This window comes from Dendrobates tinctorius, unplaced genomic scaffold (assembly GCF_039654945.1).
Source record: "Dendrobates tinctorius isolate UK_male_01 unplaced genomic scaffold, ASM3965494v1 ptg000155l, whole genome shotgun sequence".
Classification (NCBI taxonomy): domain Eukaryota; kingdom Metazoa; phylum Chordata; class Amphibia; order Anura; family Dendrobatidae; genus Dendrobates; species Dendrobates tinctorius.
Genome location: NW_027361822.1, coordinates 9257113 through 9270327, shown reverse-complemented (window position 1 = coordinate 9270327; position 13215 = coordinate 9257113). Strand labels below are relative to the sequence as shown.

Sequence of the window (13215 nt, the reverse complement as noted above, 5' to 3'; positions counted from 1 at the left end):
CTGGGATGGCTCTGAGGGGGATTTTGTGAATTTTGTTAGCTAGGTAAATGATGTTAATCTTTATAATATGCGCTTTACCTCTCTTTTTGGAATTTTTGGATATTAAAATTCAAGTGCGAGATGAGAAATTACAGACAGAGGTGTTTAGAAAACAAAAAGCAACTAATAATGCTTTACGTTTTTAGAGTTCCCACCCATGGCATATGAAAAAAGGTCTTCCCTATAGTCAGATGTTGAGGCTTCGTAAAATTAATAATAATAATAATGGGGAGAATTTCCATAAACAGATTATGGAACTGAAAACACGCTTCTTAGAGAGAGGTTATCCTCTAAGCTTGTTAGATGAAGCCCATGAGCGCATGAAAAAATTTTCACTGTTTGATCTGTTGTATAATAAAAAAAATTGAAAATGTGATTTACCGCAAGGTGAAAAACCGCAAAAATTCTCCCTTTGCTTTAAGCATAGCCCTATGGATAAGTTTCTTCATGCAGCTATAAGGAAGAATTGGCATCTTATCAGTTCAGATAGTTTTGTAACAGATGGGTATGCTAACTCCACAATTTGCTTACAAGAGGGCACATAATATAGGAGATTTGTTGGTGCATAATCGCTTGCTCCCTTCTAATAACAATTGGTGGTGTTCCAGCTTACCAAAAGGTAATTATAAATGCTGACACCGTAAATACTGTCACTTGCATTTAATATCTAATCCCATACATTTTGGCTCTGTCAAGCACACGGTTCAGACTTATATTTCTTGTCAAACTATAGGGGAAGTTTATATTTTATTCTGCCCATGACGTTATTTCTATATAGGTAAGACAATTCGGACGCTGACTGTGCGGTTTAGTGAGCATTACCGCTCTATTACTACAGGTAAAGGATTACTGCGCCTCATTGATCTCTCGGTTTTCCTATGATTGTGCTATTAGTTTTCTTTTTATATATTGCTATTTACAATCATAAAATTTTGATAATTTTTTGTACTCTGCATAATAGTAGTAATCATGATATGTTTTTATATTTGTGAATGTTGGTGTATGTTTGCACAGCTTGTTATAATTTAAGGTCATGAATGATCCCTATAAAGGAGTTGACCCGAGGTTGATTATTGCACCTGGACCCGTAGAAGCAAGTAATCACGAAACGGCCGTCGTCCTCCCTCCCCGCACGTCTCCCATGTCCTGCTTGTCCACTTGCTGTCCATGGCACTTATGTGAATAAAGGACTATTGGATCTTATTTTTGCTGGTGAGTGTTACGTTTTTTTCTTCTACTGCTCCTTGGATTTGTCTGTTTTCGTCGAGCACCAATACCAGCTATGCGCAGGGCAGTGTTCAGATTTATTTGGTTCCTTGTCTATCTGAAGCTCAACCTCTCCAAAACTGAACAACTTCTGCTCCCGCCGTCTACTAACCTTCCTAAATCTGACATTTCCCTCTCCGTGGGTGGTACCACAATAACACCCCGACAGCAGGCGCGCTGTCTAGGCGTTATGTTTGACACCAATCTCTTTCACATCCCATATACAATCGCTTACCCGCTCTTGCCACTTAGACCTAAAGAACATCTCTAGAATCTGCCCTTTTCTCACCATGGAAACAACAAAAACCCTCACTGTAGCATTGATCCACTCCCGCCTGGATTACTGCAATGCTCTATTAATTGGCCTCCCCGTCACTCGACTATCCCCTCTCCAGTCCATACTTAATGCAGCAGCCACAGTCGTCCATCTGGCTAATCGGTACTCGGACGTGTCCGCTCTTCATCAGTCAAAACACTGGCTGCCCATTCATTATAGGATCCAATTCAAAGTACTTGTTCTCACCCTCAAAGCTTTCCACGGTGCTGCACCCCCCTACATCTTCTCCCTCATTTCTGTCTATCGGCCTAGCTGATCGCTGCGCTCTGCAAACTACTTTCGACTAACCTCTGCACTAATCTGTACCTCCCACTCCCGACTCCAAGACTTCTTCCGTGCTGCTCCTATCCTCTGGAATGCTCTACACCAAGAAATTAGGACTAACCACAATTTGCAGAGTTTTAGGCGCTCCCTCAAAACACATTTGTTCAGAGCTGCTTATCACGTTCACTAATCAGTCATTCTATGTGTAAGTGCGTGTGTAGCCCATTTACTATCTCCATCCATCCTTCACTCCCTCAAGATGGCTGGACCTTCACTGTAAATATACAATTGTAAATACACACCTGTACTCTGTATCTCCCTCACCTCATTGTAGTTTGTAAGCTCTCACGAGCAGGGTCGTCTTATTTCGTCTTATTTTGCTTTAATTGTTGTATTGTTAAATTGTTACTTATGACTTGTGTTTTGAAACTGTTAAACTGTAAAGCGCTGTGGAATATGTTGGCGCAATATAAATAAAGATTATTATTACTATTATTAAGTGGTGATTTGTGTTCCCTAGTGCCGTTCATCTGTTCTCTTTGCTTTGGAAACCTATATTCGCTCCTAATATCTCATTAAAGGTTTCCTCTCAGGTTTTGTATGATTTTACTTATTTTTTTTTTTCAGGTTCCTACAATATTGGTTCCTCTCAGTGGAGGTTTTCTAGTTAAGAGAATTTTCCTTAAAGACTCATCACTGATGGATAGGGACAGGGACAAGATCGTGGAGATGATATTACCCCTCACCCTAGAGATCCTCTTCTGGCTTACTGGAGGGGTGAGAGATTTTTATGTCACTTTACATCATCCTTATTATTGTTTCTGTCAGGTTCCTTCAAGGTGTCAAGGTGTCACAGTCTATTTCTCCATGGAGCAGTGGGACTTTTTAGAAGAATTCAGACATCTTTTCCTGACCCCTCCCCAGTCCCTCGCATCACCAGGTAATAGGACTAAGAGCACATGGCATACAACTATCTGTTTTGTAAAGAATTAATTAAGTCCCTATATGTGTTTCCTCTAGATCTATCCAGTAACAGTATAACACCAGAGACATGTCCTTGTCCTCTTGTTCATCAGGACTGTAATAAAGAATATCCCAATGTTCCTCAGGATCAACAGGTAGGTGGAAAGAAGGTGTCATGATATCTCCCCTATTGTAATGCTCCGGCACCCCTGCATGGTTCCCCTTCCTCTCCCATGCAGGGAAATCGACATGCTCACTGCTGTGGATGCGTTGTTGCTTTTACATCTTTCTGTGTGCTCCCTGTCTCCTGTGTGGGTGCACTTCCCGGCAGCAAGCCTAATGTGCGCGCTTCCCTGCTCTTAAAGGAGCAGAGGACTTACACAGTAAAATGCCCCCACCAATAGCTGGGAGGCATCTTATCTAACAGGAGCCCTCCTCAATAGAAAGGTGCCTGAGCAACCCCTATAGTTTAGTGATTAGTGCGTTGGTGTGTTCAGCTGTATGTTGTCACATTCCCCATCATTAATCTGTTATAATTATTCCCTTTCCCTTGTCGTTCCATTAGTACAGTATAGTGTGTTCTTTATCCGGTGGCTGCTTCGGTGTCTTACAGAGTTTTCACCTTAAGAGGGGCAAGCCACTTACGTACGTAGCGCTCACTAATATCCTAATTAGGCAAGAAGACTACTAGGTCTTTATATCGGTAAAACAATTTATAGTTTATTAATATAATAGTCCAATATATATGTATTATAGGCACATGAATTATAGCAGCACTAGTCTAACATCACATGGTCATCATCATCATCTATAACATAGAGAAAGTAAGCATCAATATATATTACCAGATATTGCAGCATCACTCCTCCATCGGGGGACTCGACTGGTGAGGAGGAAATATCCAGCAGCACATCATCACAGAAGTTATGAGTCCATAAAATCTCCTGGAATGTCCCTGCTCACCAGTGAGAACCCACTTTGTTATATGCTATTTACGATCAGATATCAGTTCAGTCATGCGCAGTACACTTTTTGTAAGTAATACTCATATAACATGTTTACGTTTGACGCCTGCATGATTAATTCTTGAGTTCATAATCAGCTCATGTCATACAGGCACTGTATAGTTGTCTCCCACCGAAACCTCCATGCTCTTATCAGGTCATGTAGCGGTCAACCCTTTCAGCTATCTGCTTGGCGCCTGCGTGGTTAATTCTTGAGCTTGTAATCAGCTCATGTCACGCAGGCGCTGTATAATTGTGTTTTTTTTCACCGAAACCCCCATGCTTTTATCAGGTCATGTAGCGGTCAACCACTTCAGCCATCTTAAACTGTGCTGAATTAAATGCAAAAAGGAATAATAAGACCAGTGATCACCTAATCTGGAATCTGGACACCTATCTTCTTCATGCACACACCATACATATCACATAGGTATCACAATCGGTCCTTGATCACGGGAATTATTTTCCACTTCTATAGGGTCACCATCAGCACTTTTGGTTTCCTACAGAAGACTTTGTATGCCATGTAGCAATTCCATATGGATAGAAGCATTACTACAATGACAAGCACCAACACAGGGTGAATGATCCAATTTAACATCTTTGGAGCTGAAGGGGAATGACCCATGAAAATATCATACCAATGATAAGTGGCATCAGCAATTACAGAACCTATTTTAACAATTTTTCCCGCTACTATAGTGGTACTAATTATATGCTGTTGTATAGTCCTATTTAGTATTTTAATCATTTCAGAACCTTCTTTAGATTTTTCTATGATATCCCGAAGTTTGGTCATATTCAGCTCCCAGTTTATCTGCAGCACGGCAGGTTGCCATTGTATGGTTTCCCGCACCACTCGATCAGGAGTAAGAAGAAAAGTTTGATTTTCCCACTCTAAAGCTGAAACATTTTGCAGACATCCAACATAAGGAACTTTCATACCTGGGACCACAGGAACTTCCGTTATTACACAAACTTCCTGCGGACCAATTTCCACCAACATTTTATATGATGTTGGGAGAATGGTAAATTCACAAACATTCACCGTTCCTTGTAATAAGCACGGTTCATATATAGCAGAATGCAATCTACAAATTTTACCTTCTAAAGTGTTTTCACATAAACTTAAATCATGCGTACGATTATTATTATCAATATATAGACCATTCATTTTAGGCATCCATAGCCATTGGTCCCCTGGAGGTCCTAACAGCAATGGTAAAATAACATATCTACACATTATTTGTTGATTTGTTACATTATACAGACTTAATATACCTTGGCATACTGTATCATTGCAGACCATTTTGGGAGCCTCAATTTTTAACCATGAAACTCCAGGGATCGTATTATTAAACACGGTCCTCCATACCCACTCATTTCCTGTCATAAGCCGGGTCTGCATTGTTGCCTTTTGTTGCATTTGATAAATGGCTTGCATGGTACACATGGTCCAATTAAAAACGGCACTAATATTTGATCCTTTTTTCAAAGCAAAAGAATTCGTAGCATTTTGCATTTTTAACAAAAATTTATCTATTTGTAGGGCCTGTTTCCAAGGGTACCATATTGTAGGCATCCACTTCCCCTGTACAGTTAAAACATCTTGTATATCTCTACCTGCATTACTCATACAATTAGCTAATGTTTCTATATCAAAGGAATTCAAAGTTCCAGTAACCACTCCCACCCCTCCTAATAGTGTGTCATACCATGCTCTTCTTTGTCTAATAGGACAAAGAATGTTAGGCGGAAAAGTTACTATAGCAGTCACTACAGTTTTTTGTGATTGGATTCCAGTCGTTAAACAAGATGAGGGGATCTTCTTCATATGTTCCGAATCGCTTTTAAAGACGGTGCTTTGATATACCCTCAACCATCTACTCCAAGCCGAAGCCCGCAAATTTGGAGTCCCACAACATAGTCCAGAACCATTATAGTCACCCGTGACATTATCACACCGTGGCAATGTCTTCCCCACCAGGAATTCCACCTTTCTATCCGTAGCATTAGCACAAATTATTATCATAGTGTGGTTTAAAGGAAATATAAAAATTGTCTTATTCTCCCCTTTGTCTGTATAATTTATCCAGACAGAAACATTAAGCCTCCCATAACCAATATCTTTCTCTATTTTTTCTTCCCAACAAATTATTTCCTCTTCCGATTTCAATAATCACTTGTCCTGTTCCGTTAGTCACGATAGTATCAGGCCAATAATAGTACGCCGCCTCTTGTTGATTCGGATCTTCCAATGGTTGTCCATACATCCAACTCTGATCTGTTTGATTCAAAGTTAAGTTTACTCGGAAGACTGGTTGTGAGAAGTTATAATTTACTCCCCACGTGCCACAGCTTTCTTTGGGTATTTCTTTGGGTAATGTTCTATTGTACGCATTCCAGTCCCCTGGTTTAGGATGAGGCCACACTTGTTCTGTGGTAAGTTGCGTTCCAGGTGTCCATCCTTCAACCTTAGCCAAATATCCACTTCCAAGGATTCCACATATTCCCAGAAATATCTGAAAAAAGATCAAAGCATAATTTTATTCACGCAAATAGCATTTCTCTTGAGGAACATATTCCCATTTTTCCACTCCAGGTCTCATAATCAACAAAGTGCGATCTTTGCCTATAGCTATTACTTCAGCTGCTGAGGGCGGTCCCTGGGGACTCTGTACCCAAATTTTGGCTCCTACATTGGTCACATCTGATGATCCAAATCCTTTGTCTCCCCTTAGGGATAATTCCAAAGGAGCCTGTCCTTCTATTGCGTGACCCAAATTGACAGGGATTACTAACATTTGAGCCATTTTCTGTCCTTTAGGGATGACCAACGGCTCCTGTCCTACATTAAGCATGATTACTTTAATTTCCCCTTGATAATCAGCATCAATTACTCCTCCCACCACTACTGCCCCTTTCACAGCAAAGCTAGAGCGGGTTGCCAACTGGCCATAGTGTCCTTTTGGCATCTGACACCCCAATCCCGTCGGTATAGGAACAGTCTTACCTGGCGGCACAATAGTCACCTCTATTGCGCTGACATCCAATCCCGCAGACAGGGGAGTTGCTCTTTCAGGAATTTTAGCCTCTTGATTCATCTTCCACCAAGTGATTGTATGTACAATATGAGTTTCGTGTATGGTAAGATTGGGTGTCAGCATTCTCATCAATGGTGTCATGGAATCAGTTATAGGCCTATTGTTGATAATTTGTAAAGCCTCACTCAAATTGTCTCTCCACTGGCCATATTCTCCTTCCTTATTGTGTATCTTTTTCAGAGTGGACTTCAAGAGTCTATTCATCCTTTCCACCAACCCTGCAGCTTGGGGATAGTAGGGCATATGATATACCCATTGGACATTATGCTCATTAGCATAATCCTTTATCTGTTGACCAGTGAAGTGTGACCCATTGTCAGTCTGTATCTGCAGTGGAACACCATAGTATTGTGTGATAATCTCTAATGTACGTAATGTGCTCCATTGTGTGGCTGCTTTGCAAGGGAATCCTATCATTAAGTCCTGTGTAGGTATCTACTGCTGTGCAGACATATTTACATCCCCTACTCTCAGTGAGTGGACCAATGAAATCCATCTGCCAAATTTGAGCTGGTAATTGTCCTCGAGCTATGTGTCCCATTACTGTGTGTGGAACTTCCCTTTTTTGTGAATGCTGGCATACTGGACACTGTGCAATGACTTGTTTTATTATGTCCATAGTTAGTGGCACACCTCTTTCTTGGGCCCACCTGTAAGTGGCTCTTTCTCCAAGGTGTCCACTCTAGTTGTGCGACCAAACGGCTGTACCTTGCAGCCATTTTTCTTTTTCTTGATCAACTTCAGAAGTCTGTCTAATGGCGGCGGCTTTATCTGCTTCAGAATTGAACAAACGGTCAAGTGAGTCAGCAGGCATATGTGCATCAACATGAAAAACAGTAGTAGGGGTGACTTGAACCATTTCTTCTATAAATTCCCACACCTCCTTACCCCACACTTCCCTACCATAGATTAGCCAACCATATTTCTTCCATCCCATCATCCAAGTTGCAAGATCATTAGCCACAGACCATGAGTCTGTGAAAAGGTGACACTCTTTCCCTTGTTCAAAACTCAATGCCAGAAAGATAGCATATAATTCTGCATATTGGCTACTTTTACCGTGACCTTCCATAACCAAATTTTTTTCCAGTTTCGGGTTATAAGCCATACTCTTCCAGTGTCGCTTTCCATTGACATATCGAGCTGACCCATCAGTGAACCAAGCATGTTGCTGTTGTTGTTCTGTTAAATCTTCATAAGATTTTCCCCATTTTACAGGGGACTCTTCCAGGACAGTTGGTTTCACAGGGGATTTGATTTCTTCCCCTATTTCAGCTATTTTCTCATGGAGGGAGGTGATCCCGCCTTCTCCTTTCTTTGCTCTTTCAGAAATGTACCATTTCCGTTTTATGATACTTTGTTCCTGTGCATGTCCTACCCTATTGGTTTTAGGGTTAGACAATACCCATTGCATTATAGGTATTGCTGGTCTTAATAAGACTTCATGTCCTAAAGTTAGCTGTTCTGTTTCTACCAATGCCCAATTACAAGTTAGCAATTGTTGTTCAAATGGAGTATACTTTTCTCCAGCATCAGGGAGTTTTCGATTCCAAAATTCTAAAGCTGGAGTCACACATAGCGACTTACCAGCGATACCGACACCGATATCAAGGTGTCAGGATCGCTGGTAAGTCGCTATGTGATCGCTGGTGAGCTGCCACACAGACAGCTTCACCCGCGATCAGCACAGCGATGCCGAGCGCCCGGCATCGCTTGCCATCGCTGTAAAAAATAGAATCAAAATAAAAAATATAGTTATTCTCACCATCCGACGTCCCGCGCAGCCATCCTGCCTCTCTCCACGCTCCGGTCCCAGTGATCCTTTGCAAGAATGACCACGAGACGTCACGGTCTTGCAGGAGCGCGAAGTCTCGCGGTCATTCGTGCAAAGGATCACTGGGAACGGAGCGTGGAGAGAGGCCGGATGGCTGAACGGGACGTCGGATGGTGAGAATAACTATATTTTTTATTTTGATTCTATTTTTTACAGCTGATCTCTGGTCTCCCGCCTGTCACACGCAGTGATGCGTGCTGGCCAGCGGGAGACCAGCGACCAAAAATATGTCCAGAGGTTTCTTCCAGCGATCAGCGATACCGGCAGGGGGGCCGCTCGCTGATCGCTGTCACACACAGCGATCTCGCTGGTGAGATCGCTGTTACGTCACAAAAGTTGTGACTCAGCAGCGATCTCGCTAGCGAGATCGCTGTGTGTGACTCCCACTTAAAGGGACTCTTTTTCCCCCTTGTTTTTGCCATAATGACCAATTTGCATACATATTTTGTACTGATACATGCAATTCTACACTCCCCGCTGTCATTGGCCATAAATCTACAGCTTGCTGTATAGCCTCTTTTACCATTTCAAAGGCGGTTTGTTGTTCTTCCCCCCAATGAAATTCATATTTCTTCCTCGTAACTTTATACAAAGGGGACAGCATCTGTCCTAAATGAGGTATATGCTGTCTCCAAAATCCAAATAGCCCAATATAAGATTGAGTCTCTTGCTTAGACTTGGGAGTAGGGAAATTAATAATCTTCTGTTTAGCTTTTGGTAAAATTTCCCTATGTCCTTTATTCCATTGGATTCCAAGAAATTTTACAACTTGAGCCGGTCCTTGGACCTTTGCTTCATTTATTTCCCATCCTTTGCTCCTCATATGCACCAAAAGTTTTTCCAATTGTGATTTCACTGCCTGCTCCTCATTTCCTTGTATCATTATATCATCAATATAATGTGAAATTTGCATATCTGAGGGCAAGGAGAACTGATAAAGATGTTCTGCCACTGTCCGGTGACAAATAGTAGGGCTATGAAGCCATCCTTGAGGCAATCTGGTCATGGTATACTGTCGACCTAACCAGGTAACAGCAAATTGATCCTGCGCCTTTTCCTCTATTGGAATTGTAAAGAAGGCATTAGCCAAATCAATCACTGCATACCAAGTTCCATTATGACTCTGTATATTTTCTATTATAATGATAGTATCTGGCACTGCAGCTGTTAATGGAGGGGTACATTTGTTCAATTCCCTGTAATCCACTGTCATACGCCAGGAGCCATCACTCTTTTTAACTGGCCAGACTGGATTATTCCATGCAGTAGTAGTGGTGCGCATGACTCCTGCGTCCACCAGATTTTTAATTGTTTCAGTAATCTCTTTGTGTCCCCCTGGTATTCGATACTGTTTCATTGCCACCATTTTGGTAGCAGGAGGGATATGTACAGGGGGCATTTTTACTTTTCCTACCGTTACAGGTCTCATTTGTATTTCTGCCCTTTTTACTCCAAAGGAGAATTTTCCAGCCGATAAATTTAAAGTCATTCCTTTTTAAAACATCAATTCCCAATATATATTCCGGAATGGGTACTACTAAAACACGGTAATTTCTTATCGGTAGGTTTCCTATTTTCAAAGCAACTTGTGTTGGTACTCCGGTGATTACCTGTCCCCCTAGTCTGGCAATTTTAATTTTTGGACCTTTGAATTTTGTGGGATTTCCATATATTAGGGTAGCCTCCGCCCCAGTATCAATCAAAGCAGGGACCCTCTGCACATTGCCCCCCTTCTAATGGATACTTAAATTTACGTAAGGACGCTGATCAGCTGTTATCCATACGGGGGCTTGGCTGGCACCCTATGGGATCTCTTCATCTGAGTCCACATTCTTCCCGGTAGCTGCCTCATAGGCATTCCTACCCCATCCATCACTCACTCGAGTGGCTACTGCTGCAGCTAATTCTTCCCACGGATAAACATTTTTAAAGTCCTCCCAAGACACTTTCTCTGGTGCTGTGGGGGTCTTACCCTGATCTTCAGCTTTACCTATTCTAGTAGTGCCTTTTTCAGCATCAACTTTCTTTGCCGACAGCACCTTTTGTTTATACAACCTCCATAATTCACCTGTCTGTTTTCCATCTATAGATTCTTTGCTCACTCCAGCCTTTAAGAGTGCCTGAAACATCTCTCTCCTGGACACTCTATCTGTTTGATTTGTAGTATTTCCATCTTTTTTCCATTCAGGGTTATGTGGTTTACTGTTATCTGAATGTTTCTGAGAGGAATTCTGAGAGGAGGCTAAACGATCCGTCGCCTTCCAATCACCCATATCCTGCAATTCTCTCATACGTGTAATTACTTGGCTCACTGGGTTCCCTGTCATAGCCACAGTTAACGTCAATATAATGGCTTTGTAAGCGGGAGGAGCAGTTTTCACTAACCTACTTCTCATACTAGCAGTCATTGGAAATTCCAAGTAATCATCATCTATATTGAGTACAGCCACTACACTTCGCATCGCTTCCTCCTTCAGTCTGTCAATTCCATCTCGCAAAGTATACCATAGTTTATCATTAGCTGGGATATCAGCTTCAGTAGGATATTTATCCATAATTGCTCGGGCCAAAATGATCACTAAATTCTGCATATTATCTTGTGCATTTTCTCTAAAATAATTCTTGAAATATCTTTGGATCTCTGGATCCCGGGACAATGTGACAAATTTAGAAATATCCTGTGGATCTACATTTATTCCTATTCCTCCATAATCATGCATCCTGACCAACCAGGAGAGTTCTGATTCTCCCAACCGCTGTTTAAATTGCGTTAAAATGCTGTCTATTTCATTTTGGGTATAATCTTCCACAGAAACTCTAGTACGGGTATGGGTAACTGTCCGTTCCACCATAATAGGCTGCCCGTTCTCATCTACTTGGAGCTGGCCACCTGCATCACGGACCTGCTCTCGAATAATTTCATTTTCTGTCCATTCATCCGTCTCTGAATTGGGTTGGCTTTTACCTTAGATCCTTTTGGGGGATCTATAACGGGATCGGGTGGATCCTTCCAATCATCTGATGAGGAGGTATCCCATACATCTCCGTCCCACTTATCTGGGTCCCAATTTACAGATGCAGTGGCTATACTTTTACATACTTTTTCTTTATTGATTTTTCCTTTTCTCTTGCGATATTTATTTTGAGCAACTTTGATAGCAGCTTTCTCTGCCACACTCTGATAATGTTCCAACTTATCTTTGAGCAGACGGGTATTGCATTCCAGCACCACTTTCTGCCCTCCTAACTCTAACTTTTTGTTCCAACTGGGAACATTTCTTCTGCATCTGTATATTCCGCTCATGCATCACGCGATATGCACTGAGCAGAATCCAGGTTCGTCGCCCAAGCGACACTACATCACCCGCCTTGGCGGGGACACCCCTGAGTACATTAACAACATCAGTGGGTTCACTACCTTTAAGCTTACTAGACCACTTTTCCGCTAGTCCAGAACTGCTCAATTCATGTGCCAATATATTATACGGTGCCTCAGTCCAACCGGGCACATCCACAACATCCTCCTGCTTTTCCTTTCGTTTCTTAAACATTTTAGAGAGCAAAAAAAAAAAATCCTGCCGACTACGCCAATTTATCTCTTACCGAGTTTTCACCTTAAGAGGGGCAAGCCCCTTACGTACATAGCGCTCACTAATATCCTAATTAGGCAAGAAGACTACTAGGTCTTTATATCGGTAAAACAATTTATAGTTTATTAATATAATAGTCCAATATATATGTATTATAGGCACATGAATTATAGCAGCACTAGTCTAACATCACATCATCATCATCATCTATAACATAGAGAAAGTCATCATCTATAACATAGAGAAAGTAAGCATCAATATATATTACCAGATATTGCAGCATCACTCCTCCATCGGGGGACTCGACTGGTGAGGAGGAAATATCCAGCAGCACATCATCACAGAAGTTATGAGTCCATAAAATCTCCTGGAATGTCCCTGCTCACCAGTGAGAACCCACTTTGTTATATGCTGTTTACGATCAGATATCAGTTCAGTCATGCGCAGTACACTTTTTGTAAGTAATACTCATATAACATGTTTACGTTTGACGCCTGCATGATTAATTCTTGAGTTCATAATCAGCTCATGTCATACAGGCACTGTATAGTTGTCTCCCACCGAAACCTCCATGCTCTTATCAGGTCATGTAGCGGTCAACCCTTTCAGCTATCTGCTTGGCGCCTGCGTGGTTAATTCTTGAGCTTGTAATCAGCTCATGTCACGCAGGCGCTGTATAATTTTTTTTTTTTTTCACCGAAACCCCCATGCTTTTATCAGGTCATGTAGCGGTCAACCACTTCAGCCATCTTAAACTGTGCTGAATTAAATGCAAAAAGGAATAATAAGACCCGTTATCACCTAATCTGGAATC

At 41.6% G+C, this 13215-nt stretch overlaps 1 protein-coding gene across 3 annotated transcripts in view; it reads left to right on the top strand.

The window, feature by feature from the left end:
• The window catches only part of LOC141051195 (uncharacterized), a 364030-nt gene that overhangs the window by 252055 nt on the left and 98760 nt on the right, over positions 1–13215 (top strand). For all 3 annotated transcript variants that reach the window (XM_073548061.1, XM_073548060.1, XM_073548059.1), the window contains exons 24-25: positions 2735–2846; positions 2927–3024. In XM_073548061.1, the coding sequence (XP_073404162.1) occupies positions 2735–2846; positions 2927–3024 (210 nt within the window). The remainder of the gene's footprint in view (positions 1–2734; positions 2847–2926; positions 3025–13215) is intronic.